This window comes from Centroberyx affinis, unplaced genomic scaffold (genome assembly GCF_046629955.1).
Source record: "Centroberyx affinis isolate AG114_WGS23_722 - 3 ecotype Tasmania unplaced genomic scaffold, CSIRO-AGI_Caff_v1 ptg000277l_1, whole genome shotgun sequence".
Classification (NCBI taxonomy): domain Eukaryota; kingdom Metazoa; phylum Chordata; class Actinopteri; order Beryciformes; family Berycidae; genus Centroberyx; species Centroberyx affinis.
In genome coordinates, this window is record NW_027278956.1 from 617118 (window position 1) to 630500 (window position 13383).

General features: G+C 42.9%; 1 protein-coding gene across 1 annotated transcript; it reads left to right on the forward strand.

Moving 5' to 3' along the window:
* The first annotated feature begins 475 nt into the window (after nucleotides 1-475).
* ptn (pleiotrophin) lies at nucleotides 476-10898 on the forward strand. The gene is made up of 4 exons (XM_071512473.1): nucleotides 476-569; nucleotides 1209-1382; nucleotides 3302-3463; nucleotides 10752-10898. Exons 1-4 carry the CDS (start codon nucleotides 476-478, stop codon nucleotides 10805-10807), a joined length of 486 nt encoding a protein of 161 aa, XP_071368574.1. The 3' UTR covers nucleotides 10808-10898.
* Nucleotides 10899-13383: the final 2485 nt, after the last annotated feature.

The following is a 13383-nucleotide window of genomic DNA, read 5'->3' on the forward strand; positions in this document are numbered from 1 at the left end:
TGTTCAACAAAAATACAGGAGAAATCCATCATAGAAGAGGCAGAAACACCAGTTTCTGCACCCACAGTAGCACAGTAGTATGCAATGCAGGTGCAAGACATGTGTTTTGAGTAAGCGGTGCAACTCTTGCTTTTCCTCAACTAGAAAAACTCTCGCCCTGTTATTGCTATCGCTACTGCTATCGTATTGCTCTCTCCACCTACACATGATGAAACCCACAGCTGAATGCAAGTTCAGGCACGTCCTCTGGGGGTTCAAAGGGCTTTCTTGGAAATCTAAGAAATCACTAACTGAAGTAGAAGATAAGGCAGGTTGTGGAAAAGTGGGTTCACCAAAAAAAGTAAATTGCAACATTTCATCAGAAAATAACTCCTGGAATGCACTGAACTTCATAGATTGATGATATCTAACAGTGTAAGAGTAACTGGGGTGGATATTTTTTTTCCTTTAAAGAGTGTGTTCTCTCTCCTTCAGAATGCATGGACAAAAGCAGTGGACGCAGGTGGCCGTGATGGCGCTCCTGGTGCTAACAGTGATGGCAGCCGAAGGAGGCAAGGCTGAGAAACAAGGTGAGTCTCTGCGTCCTTACACATACTGTAAACTGACTCAGCGGGATAACCATACCATGTGAAGGTATATGAATTGTCATCTTGAAATGAGGTAGAATAAAGCAGATCACTCCACTAGTATCAAGCAAATGACATAGCATTTCACAACTTGTTTGTCGGTTTAGGAAAAGGGATTCTTATAATTTATAACTCAACTAAGTGGAATTACATGCTGACACCCCCAGTTGTCTAAATTGACAGGCAGGATTACACTGCAAAAAATGTCTATCTTACCAAGTAATTGTGTCTTATATTTAGTTAAAATCATATTTTTCTTCAAAGATAATTCCATGTGTCTCATATGCACTTCCAGTTGTTTCAGGGAATTCACCAGAAGTGTCAATATCTTGAAACAAGGCAAACTAAGGCAGGTCATTCCACTAGTGTAAAGAAGATGGCATTTAATTCAAGAAAATCCTTGAAACTCTGTTGACACAGAAGAATACATCACTCAATATTTGATTGAAAAACATGCTGAGATGGATACTTTTTGCAGTGTTGACTTTTAATAAATGAATCACAGCTCTGTCTTTGCCCTAACTTTACTTGTGGCGACAGATTTGACCAGGTTACAATATCGGTGTGTGTTTGACACTACAGGGAAGAAGGAGCGCAAGTCGGACTGCGGAGAGTGGCAGTGGAGTGTGTGTGTGGCCAATGAAGGGGACTGTGGGCTGGGCACCAGGGAGGGAACGCGCACCGGCACCGACTGCAAGCAGACCATCAAGACCCAGCGCTGCAAGATACCCTGCAACTGGAAGAAGAAGTTCGGAGGTGAGGGAACAGTGGTCAGATGTAGACCTTGCTGGGCAAAAAACACAGAACTAATGGGCTGAATGGGCTGGAATTTATAAATTCTGCCTTTTAAACAGGTATTAAGTTATTTATTACTTCCATATACAGTATATCTAGAGTCGGAATTGACAGAAGTTGTTTCCTCCTATATAAGTCTCCCACCCCACTCACCCTTCACATCCCCTTGAGCTACGGTGGCCTGTAATTCACACAAACAGTTTTCACGAGTGAGCTATAGCTAATTAGAGCAGAGATCCAGCAGAAACATCCTCTGAAGAGGTGATATAGCCTATCACCATGCTAAATACTGTAATGATAATACTGCTTTGGTGTTTGCTTTTTGGGCTGGTTGAATGTCTATGGCTGAGGAGTTTCTGTTCCAAAAGTAAGAGAGTTTTAAAAGCCAGGAATCTCAGCACCTGGCAAAGTAATTGTTGAGTCATTGATATCGATCAACAACTCTATCTCCCCCCTGCAGATACAGTATATTATGGTCATGTTTGTGCAGTAAAAAAAACGTACTTATTTCCCCTTTACGATAGGACCTCCTCACTGATCCTAGTGTGGTATCAGAGATATGGATAGATATGAGAGCCTTGATAAATAGAGGCCCTGTTTTTTTTTTTTTTTTTTTTTTTACCTATTTCAGTCATTCAGAAATCTTAATCAGAAGACAGGCAGGATTTTTGGAGTATTTATTTGGCTGCAGGGTCGCTGATGAGTCTCTGCGCGCACGTGTACAACCATGATAGCATTGTTGGGTTTTTTTTGCTTACTTGTGTGTGACATCGCCAAAGAGAGCGTGGGCCGCCTGCCAAATTCCCAGCAGGCAGCATGAAAGCCCTCTCAGAGACAAATTATAGGTATGGAGGCACATGGTTGCAGCGTTGGATGTTTAGGAAGTCCCTGTAGGATTCCTGCAACAATGGCCCTGTCACTTCCTCTCTCCATCCCTCCTTCCCTCACCCGTCTCTCCCCTCTCCCCTCCTCTGATGAGCACCCCGGGATCTCGGAGGCGGTGACAGGAGGGGTCCCACGCTTTTTTTTTTTCTTTTTTTTTTGTGAGAGGAAGCCAACGAATGAGTAACGAGTGTCACGGCCACAAGGGAGCTGGGCTGGAGTGGCAACAAAATAATGGAGAGAGATATGAGAGACACAGACACACACACACTCACGCACACACTCGTTCAAACATATTTCTATAGCTTCCACCAGCCACTGCTGCCTTTTCCTAGTGCGATCCTGCATCCTTTGGGGCCGAATGTAAAGGGGGGGCTAAATTTAATATGTGAAATTCATTTCAGGAGGCGCTGAAAACATTTTCACCACCGTTCCGCCAAGATTATATCTGTCCATTATTTCCAGAGTGGACAGCCGTAAAGCTGTTTTGATTAGAATCATCTGTTAGAGGGCTGCGGCATATAGGAGATCATGAGATAAAACATGTTAGGGGCCATCTGCGCCTGCTAGTAAAAGCTGTGCACATTAATGTCGGTCATGAAGAATCCACAACCTGAAAAGGGGAGTTTAGCAGTGAAGAACTTGTTCTCTACCTGCTCCACTGATCTTTGACAGTCTCCATGGATAATAAACACATGAAAGTCACGTAAATGAGAACCTTTCATCAAACAGCCATTCAAAGTGGATGACTCACAACTATTTTCCCCTACAGGCTCCGGGGGGCTTTTTCCGCTGACTGATTGCAGTGGGCCGTTTTAATAACTTCATCCGAGCTGAAATGTGTCATTTTATGTAATTTGCTGCTTGATCAGTCGTATTCAGTCGCATGCTACGGCCCTTCAGTGCTACTAGGGGAGAGCTGCGCTAAACAAAAGCATCTAATTGAGCTGCTGATTAATTGTTACGGTGTGTTCACGTTGGGATCTTTTTCGCTTTAGGGGAATGCAAGTATGACTTCCAGGCTTGGGGGGAGTGCGATCTGGCGACGGGCAAGAAGAACAGGACAGGCGTGCTGAAGCGAGCGCTGATGGACGCGACCTGTGCCACCACTGTCACAGCCACCAAGCCCTGTGGGAAGATCCCCAAGACCAAGCTGCAAGGTATGCTGGGAGCCACAAATCATCACTGTGTCAAATATGACTGTCAGAATTCGTGACATCCACTGAAATTCTGTTGATAAGCCACCATGTCTTCAAAAATATGTCCGTCAGAGCTCCATTATTTTGACGCTACGCATTGTACAACAATGCTGTTTTTCCCACGGCCCAGCCGAGGGCATCACAAGCCAAATTCGGGTCAGGCAGGCAGTCAGTCAGTCAGTCAGTCAGGTAGGTAACGCTTAGTGAGATGTCGACAACGCAGTCGAGTCCCTCGTTACCGTGGCAACCGCTCTGCGTGATCTGCAGAGGCTCAGCAGAGATCGCTATTATTTTGAAACATCTACAAAACTCAAACTTCCCTTGCAATTTCATCAAAGTTTACATTTTTGTGACACCAAACCATGTCATAGATATTTATTTCATGCAGACAATGTATCATTTTTGTGTACTAGAAACAGATTGGCTGCAAGCTAGCTAATGGGAAAATGAATTGAACAAGCTGCTAACTTGGTGGATTTCAATCTTACATAATTAACATAATTAACATAATTACAACATAATTAATAATAGATATCCATTTGAAAACAACTAGGACAAGCCACAGAAAGGTGAGATTTTATACTTTATTGCAAATACTTTCACACAATATGATCCACCGGCTTAACAGATAAAGGTTCAAGGAATCCAGAAAGCTTGTCTGTTTGGCAAAATTTGACTTGTAAACCTTGCCCGGTACGCCTGAAATTTTCTGTTCCATCTACATGCTAGGTTTTTAATAGAGGGGCCCGGGACTGACACCCCATGCAGTGTTGTGTCAGTCCCAACTCCCAACAGGGCTATTTGCACCCAAACCTATAAACCTCCTTTAGCTGCCTGAATTCCTCATGGACTTTGTTGCAAATGTAAGCTCGTTGGATTTGTTGAAATACAAACCAGCCTCACTCCCTTGGTGCAGCTCGGTGGCCATTTTGGACCAGTTTAATAGCTGGAAATGTTTGCATTTACACTCCAAACCGTTACAGTACATTAAATTATATTGGTTTGGCTCAGAAGCAAACCACTGATATAAGGAGGAACGGTCCACTACTTCTCCTTGCAATGTCAAATAATTGTAAACAGTTACAGGGAATGTTAAATTAGTTGGTTTGTTTAATTAATTGTAGCTGAAGGGGTGTTTACGTCTTGGGTGCTTATAATCTTCTTTCTGTTTTTTTAGTTGAATTACTGATCTTCCTGCTAACCAACATGTTTTTATATTTTGTGTTGTTTTTTTCTGAAAATCAAAGGCAAGGATCTCTGAGGGTGTTAATTTTTTTAATTTCAGTTTATTTAGCCAGAAATAAGACACAGGTTAAAATCTGACATGGACACAAATAGAGTGTAAATGACAGCAACAATAAAAGGTGTATTTTTCAGTTAACGTTTTCTACCCTGTGATTTGCCTATAAAGTGCGATACAAGTGTGAAACCCTATTCAATTTCTATGAGTAACACAATAAATCATCATTTTCTGCTTTGTCTGTGCTCTAATAAGTCATGTGAAATGTATATGGCATCAATAATTTTTTGTTACCTTTTCACAATTGTCAAACAACAGCAGAATCATGAAAATGTATTTTTTCTTCTCAAAATGCTAACATGACTCCTCTCTTGAACAGAAGTTTTCTAGCTTGTTAGCATTGTGACTTCCAGATAATAATAATAATTCAATTATAATGATCCTGTTTCGCACATTTCAATCATCATTCCCTTCTTATCCATTGATAGTAAAAAATTACAGTGTAACTCAAGTGGATATTTTTCTTGTCCATTGCCACATGTCAGACTGATTGCATCTCGCTGAATCAAACCCTTTTAAATGATTTAATCTTTGGTATTGCAGGCTGTGATTCATCTTCATATTCAGTCCACCATCAATGCAGTGGAAATTAACTTAATGTCAGTGCTAAGACGATGTGGAGAGTGCAGTGTGAAAGCGCAGGTCAACAGGTTAACTCACTATTCAGCTGTAATTGCATGTTTTTGGCTTTCATCAATCATGTCAAAGACCCTGAACTCAGTGTTGTTGTTGTCGGTTTTTTTTTTTGCCACATTTTGCGAAATGGGCAGTTAAAGGTCATGACAACACATGGGGTGACACCTGATTACAACTAATGGGCGAATATTAAAGAACAAATAGGAGTATTGTGAATATACTACCATCTGCTAGGAGAGATTGGTGTGCAGCTTGTGGCTGAAACCGCTTTAAAATACTCGCTGGTGATAAGACAGTCGCTGATTCATTTCAAGTGAGCAAACCCCCTCTGTCAATTTTGCAAACAAGGGTCCAATTGACTCACTGCGAATGTCCCATTGTCCAAACAGGATTATATAGAGTGCAGAATTACTGCCAGTGGTCGTAAACTGTGTTCTTATCACACGCAGCAGACGACATGTATGCACACGAGCTTTGCTTAACCTCTCTATCGCTTGATCAAACAAGCCACAGTCAGATTAAACCCCAAATTGGAGCGATAAGACGATATTCAATTTCAGTATTCCCCGAGTCATCTCTCTTTCTGTGACTACAGTGTGTCTACTGTAGCGCTGGCAACTCTAACACGCCTGTCTGCTCTGCTGTTTGTTTTAAGATTTTATGCCAAACTACATTTGACTTTCAAAGGGGGGAATCTGCTAAATTTTTCACTCACCAGCCCATCATTAATGCATTCTGACAGGATGTTCCTTAAGTACGATGAGCAGCTCACTGCACTTGCCATCTTTAATTCCCCCCGCTATTCAGCTGATATACAACATGCCAGTGTTAAAACCTACAGTATACATATATACATCTCATCTGTACGTATGGGAACATTTTGAACAATCTGTGCGTGTTGGAGAGTAGGTTTTTGCGGTGCTGGATAAAGAGTAGGAGGGGAGAAATCGGGGTGATTTAGGTGCCGCTGAGTGACAGTAATCTGTCATTTCAGAGAGTGTGACAAACAGCATTTGCGGCGCCGACTGACGCTGTGATGTCAGGGTCTTATTTGGGTGACAAACACCGAGGGCTCGATGACAGGTACAGATACACAAACCATTCTGTCCTTGCTCTCCGTTTCTTGGCTGGTATCGTGAGTATAATAGCGCGAATGTACGGAAACTGTTACAGTTAGGCCAGATTTGATGAACGCGTTTAATTGACAGCTAGGCACCCTGCTGCTGCTACTGGTAATTATCTGCACCGTTACTATATCCTATGGCATAAAAAAAGCCAAGAAAAGCCTATTAGGGTGTCACATGTAAGGAAAATTAAAATCCCATTAGAGACGGAATAAATGCACATGCATTTCGGCGGCAAAATCAGAGGAAGGTCTTGTCATTTATTTTCTTTTTTTTAATAAATTTCGATCTTCACGCTTGGTTACGCATGTACGTGTGCATTATGTATTGGTGTAGAATATGCGGTTTACATACTTAAAATACCTTTGCATGTCGTTTGCGGGTGCAGATGTTTACGTGTGCATACGAGTGGAACGCGAGCGTGCGGTTGGCAGCCAGGCGTGCGGCCGCTGTGTACCTGCGCGCATCAGTTCTAATGAAGGCCGGACGCGTTGATTCATAGCGACAGCCTGAGGGGGAGTGAGAGCCGAGGCCAAAAGGAAAGAGAGAGAGAGAGCAGAGCACCGATGACAGTGGCCAAGATGAACTGAGACAGCCGGGAAGAGAGAAGAGAGAGAGAGAGACACTGCTATCGGAGCGAGGTGTGATTCCCTGTGTCTGCCGGTGGGGAGATAAGCTCCAGGAGGCAGAGGGGTTACTGGGGGGGGGAGAGGCCGAGTGGTGGTGGTGGTACACTGCAAAAAATCATTTCATTTAGTCTATTACTGAGTCCTAGAATCATCATTTTCTTAAAATAAGTGAAAAAATCTGCCAGTGGCGTTAGATACTTTCACTTGTTTCCAATGCAAATCAACTTGTTTCAAGAATTTTGTAGAATCAAGTATCATTTTCTGCACTGGAAGCAATCATTGGCAGATTCTTTCTCTTGGTTTAAGAAAAATAAGATTTGAAGGTTGAATATGAGACTGATTGACTTGTTAAGATGGATGTGTTTTTTTGCAGTGTAGTGGGGGGAGGAAGGGGTACAGTACATGTTTTCTGTGTGTGTCAGGGGATGGCAGGTAAAGCCACAGCAGCCAGATCAGAGGGCTTGAGAGAAGAGGCTATCTCTAGGCTGGAGGGGGGAGGGGAGGGGGGCATGATCTGCCCTGCTAAAATCTGCAATTCGGAGCAGCCACCTTGGGTCCGGGAGATAGGCTTTTCCCCCTGACTGCAGCAGGTTGCTGTGATGGGAGGCAGCGTCTGTCATTTGCAGATTCTGCAGGAGACAATGCTAAGAGGTGCCCGGGGAGCGATCTGAGACTCAGAGTTGCGTGTCTTTCCTGTCTAGCCCAGGTGAAACGCGCACCCCGCGGAGTGAGAGAGAGAGAGAGAGAGAGGAGGGAGGGTGGTGGGAGAACAAAGAGTGACAGAAATGAAACATTATGAATACCTGTAGAAGCCTCCCCGGTCCCCTTCCTCTGTTTCCGCAGAGCAGGAGCCAGACTCGCATGCGGGGGGGGGGGGGGGGGGGGGGGGGGTGTTTTGGATGCCGGAGCTGATTCGTGGGTAAACAAAAGGCTTTACAAGAGAGAAAGTCTGGCATCTTTCAATCGGTTTGGAGGTACAGTGTTTGCGTCATTCCCGCTGGAGGGACAGGTAGTGTTACTCTGCCCTTTGGATGCAAGGGAGTCATTCAGAGCCAGACACAGTATCATTACACTGGAGCAGGTTCTCGACATCTGGGCTGGAGAAAAGGCAACGCTGGTCTGATTATGAGTCTGTGTCAGAGGCAAAGTGGAGAGAGAGAGACAGAGAGAGAGAAAGAGAGAGAGAGAGAGGAGTGTAGTGTGATGTGCCAATGTAGCAGAAAGTACTCCGGCATGGCGTGAGAGTTCCCGTCTCGTCGGAGAGAGAGAGAGAGAACGCTGTTTCTCCATCTCTCTCCCCGGGGAGCAGAATATGCTGACAGAAACAACAGGGAGGGAAAAAAAAGAAAAAAAAAACGCTCCAACAAATGAAAACAAGCAAACAAATGGAATGGAAGAGCAATTTCCGTATTTGCATGGGCGAGAGCGCTCGTACGTCAAAGCCCTAACGCCCGTGGAAGTTTGCAACTGAGGTGACGAGCAGATTTCCAAGATTTCCTCGCTGCGCTCGTGCAGAATGTTAAAAGGTCGAACCTCAGCTGAAATCTTATTGGCTGAGCGTATCTTGTAGCTGTTCCAGTTGCTTGCCGACATTTCATTAGAGGATTTGCAAGGTGTCCTTTCAACATAATCCATTCATATAAAAATGAATTCAGGATTGATAGGCCTTTTTGTTTTTGCTGGTTTTTCATGAGTTGAAATAAAAGATCTATAAAAGATCTAAAAATGCATATCTGTAGCCCTAGTCATATGAGATCCATAGTTCAGTGCCGAATAAATGTCTTTTTTCAAGATAAAACTGCACATTTTAGAGTGGCCTTTTATTGTGACCAGCCCAAGGCACACCTGTGCAATAATCATGCTGTTTAATCAGCATCTTGATATGCCACACCTGTCAGGTGGATGGATTATCTTGGCAAAGGAGAAGTGCATGGATTTAAACAAATTTGTGAACAAAATTTGAGAGAAATAAGCCTTTTGTGTGCATACAAAAAGTCTTAGATCTTTTATTTCAACTCATGAAAAATGGGAGCAAAAACAAAAGTGTTGCGTTTATATTTTTGTTAAATATATATGATCACTATATCTCTTTTAAGAGATGCTAACCCTAACCCTAAAGACATAAACTTATATTAACTCTAAACTTATATACTTTTATTTTACATGATTTGGATTCAGAAAAGTGATACATATACTTATATGATATAATAGTGATAATGCAATGCTGTAAACTGCCATGAAAATGTGTTTGGTCAATGTCAACATTTTCTTCAGATCTATGCTGATATTTTTTGCTCTGAAACCATGCCAATGAAAGCACATCACGATCTTGAGAAGTCTTTCACTTGGGTGAAGTGGGCTGAGCAGTGAGCCACAACAAAAGTATTGTGGGAGGATCTCAATTTAGTGGCAAGTAGGAACTTGCTTTGGATCAGGTACAGTCAGACCAAACAGGTGTTGATTAGCCAAGTTGACATCTCTGTCTTCAGACACCCACAGAACGCATTATGGACGCATATTGGAGGAAAACTGTACTTATTTAGAGATTAATTACTCCTTTTTGTTGTCTGCTGTCCCTTATGGGCTTCCTCACTTTCTGACAAGCACCTAAGAAATATAAATAGAGACACAGAGGAACATATGGAAATATGATAGACCGAGATAAGTGGAGAATCACTGAAGTACAGACAGGTTTTATTGACAGGGGAGAAAAGAGACTGTCTGCATGTATGATGATGCATCTGACAGATACATTATGTGTGTGCATACAGGGGGCTGATATCTAAATGCTGTTTCAGAGGCTTTTCCACTCAACTCGCCACTCTCCAAAAATACAATTCTGGGGGAAAATACTGAATACTTGTCATTTTTAGGCATGAATATCAGCGCAAAGTATCGTCAATCAGAGACTGCAACCCAACAGTATCACTATAGGTACCGTGCTTCAAAATCCCATATCAGTAGATCCCTAGTGCACACACAGGCGTGCATTCAGACACGACAATAAGGCAGACAGCTTGACTGCGAGACAGACAGAGAAACAGATTCACACAAACCGGCCAACAGATTGACAGTCCCACAAACAGCCAGCCAGCCAAACCTAGATGGAGGTTGTGCTCTCCTCCTGCTCACCAGAGCGGAGAGGCCGCGCAGCAGAAAGCGAAGCCATGGACTGTGGCGTCTGTCGTGGCTGCCAGCTACCAAACCCACTGTTGTGGGAAGGTGATAAAGCAGTTTTCCCTGCCACCAAATCAACCCCCTCCGGCCGCCAGCAGCAGGCTCTGCTCGTGAAGCGGGGGACAGAGGGGTGGGGGGGTGGGGGGCTGCAGCCTGCGGTGATTGCAGTGTCACCGCGCTGCAACCTGCACTCTAGGTGGCAGAAAACATCAATTAAAACCCATATGGTTGATTATTCTAATCGGGAGAGGAGCGCGGATGCTGTTCGCGGCGTACTGCAAAGAAAAGGGGTTTGTTTATTTTCAAAGGGGTCACCGCTGGCAGGGAAATTGTCAAAGTAAATAGCGTGGGTTGTAACCTTTTTTGTGTCTCTGTTCTCGCAGACTCAAAGAAGCAGAAGAAGGAAGGGAAGAAGCGGGAGCGCACCCCGATGGACTGATGACGCCGTTTGTCCCAGGGAGGAAGAAGAAGAGGGTGGCGAGGCGTAAACTGCCCTAATTCAACACGGTTCCTCTTCGTGTGTCCTGTAGGTCGACAGTAGGAGCCTATAGCGTTGACAAAACCAGTGGAAAAAAAATGACTTGTAGTGACAATGTGTTTTATTTTTTCTTCTTCCTAGTACCTGATAAGAAACAATTTGTACGTTGCGATAGGAGATATAATACTCAGTGGTACAAATAATGAATATGGAAAGGATGTGTTTACTAGTGTTCTGACCTAATGATGTTATTTCTAGGATTATTTTCTCAAGAACAAATTGGATAGGATTTGTATTGCTATTGCATAGCCTAACTCTAATTTGGAGAGCTCTTTGGTCCATGTCCCGACTTAATGAAGCAGTTTGTTAAAAGTGAAGCTCTAAACGTCTTCGCTTAATTCATTTGAACGAAAAGTTTTTGAAATGGCTGAAGTTCATGATAAGATTTTTTTCCCCATCATTTTGTAGTATATGGCATTTTTTTCTCCTGTTTCCAATGAGAATAAATATAGCCTGCTGTTATCTGGAGACTGCATAATAGCGACTGTACATGTGTGCAAACTGTAACTGTTTGTTAGAGTTTGTTGTCCTCCTGCTGCTCTGTTGTACCTCACTTTATATCCAGTCATTTTTACTCTCCAGGTCCCGCCTGTATGACATGAAAGTCCTGACATTGTAGTCTTCAACTGGAGTTAACATTCCCCTTGTTTCCTATTACATTCCCCAAAAAACCCCCAATAAAGGTAGAAAAGATGGCCAGAGCATTCGTCTTTTACCCTGTGCACGTGCCTCACACAAATCAAATCCACCAGTGTTTTCAAACACATTTCATAGATTTTTATTTGAATTTCTTTCTGAGAGAGTATGGCACAATGTAACCACTCAATGCAGTTCATCTTACAGTGTCATAGGTGGCCAGTGATAGTAACACTCAGATTCATTGTCCAGAACAAATAATCAATCAAGAATGCATCAAAAGGAAATCAATACCATTGTTACTGTACAGGGAATATCATAGTGGGGGAAGGGGCAGGGGATAAAGGAGGGATTCTGGGGGGGAACATTCAGATAGTAGCTATTAAACACGTGTATGTACATTTCAACTGTACCGCATCCGAATTACATATAATGTATATCATATAGATATATACAATGCAAACAATAGACTCTTAAAAGACTTTTTTTTTCCTACTGCATGAGGAGCCACAAGCCACAGTGAGTGAAAACACAATGAGCATCTACATACTTAAGCAACTGAAAAGATGAACACCTTGTATGTACATTTGACACTTGCAGCAGGCTACTGAAGTATTTTTCATTTTTTTCTGTATTCTACGTGTCCATCATGAGTCCAGGTGGGTCAAAGAGCTCAACCCTCAACACTTTGGTTGCTCCATGAATCCGTTTCCCCAAGATGTCTTGTTAAAATTGCAGGAGTGATAAAGCGTGTCCAGTGAGATAGCTGGCGCCCAGTTTCTCCCCGAGGTGAGTGCGAGCCTCACCCCTTGTCACTAATTTACAGGTTAAATCAAAATGAAAGTATAATAAATATTATTCCCTCTAGGCCTTTTGCACCACAGTGTAACTAGTTTTAGCTTCTCCCCCCCCCCCTCCAGGTATCCAGGTTTGCTTTTTTTCCTCCTTTCTGTCTGCAAAAGCCTTAAAGTCCCATGGAACGTTTTCCCAATGCTGAAAACTTTGGATCCAGTCGCACAATTTACAAGGCAGTGATCCATTTCTTAGCAAATGATGCCCTCAGAAATGCAAAATATATATATATATATATTTATACCTTATACTTTCGTAATCTTATCTGTCAAACACAACTTTATATCTCCATATTTCTTCAATAAACATCTCTAATTTCAGACAAAAAAACAAACAAAAACTTGTCTTCTAACATCTTCTAATTTGTAATACTACTTTTGTACAACGATAAAAGAAAGAGAGATTTATAAAACGTGATAGAAAATGTACAGTATAATGATCGTAGTGTTTGTATGAATTCCAGTACCACGCATCGCTGTGTCGAAGTGAGTCTTTGGAAGCCTGTTGCTATTGAAAGACTGTTGAAGGAGGGAATACAGATCGACAGTCACACACAGTGTGCCTCTTCCCTGATGTGTGCCTCGTGTTTTCATGAACATGATATTTTTACAAGTGTGCCATCTGATGCCTTCATGCTGAGGTTGCCTTGTAGAAAAATAAAACAAAGCACACTCGCCGTACTGTATGCCGCTCGCACACAGGCACACACACACACACACATACACACACACACACACACACAAACGGCAACACACTGAAATATAAGACACAGACACATAGGGGTTGCACAGTCAAGCACAATTTCCCACACACGTAAAGACAAGTGTGCATGCACGTGCACACACATGCATGCAGAGATACACACACACACGCCCTCTCTCTCTCTCTCTCTCTCTCTCTCTCTCCCCCTCTCTCTCTCTCTCACACACACACACACACACACACACACTTCTAATGTATGAAAAATCAACCAAATCAGCCCTCTTTGC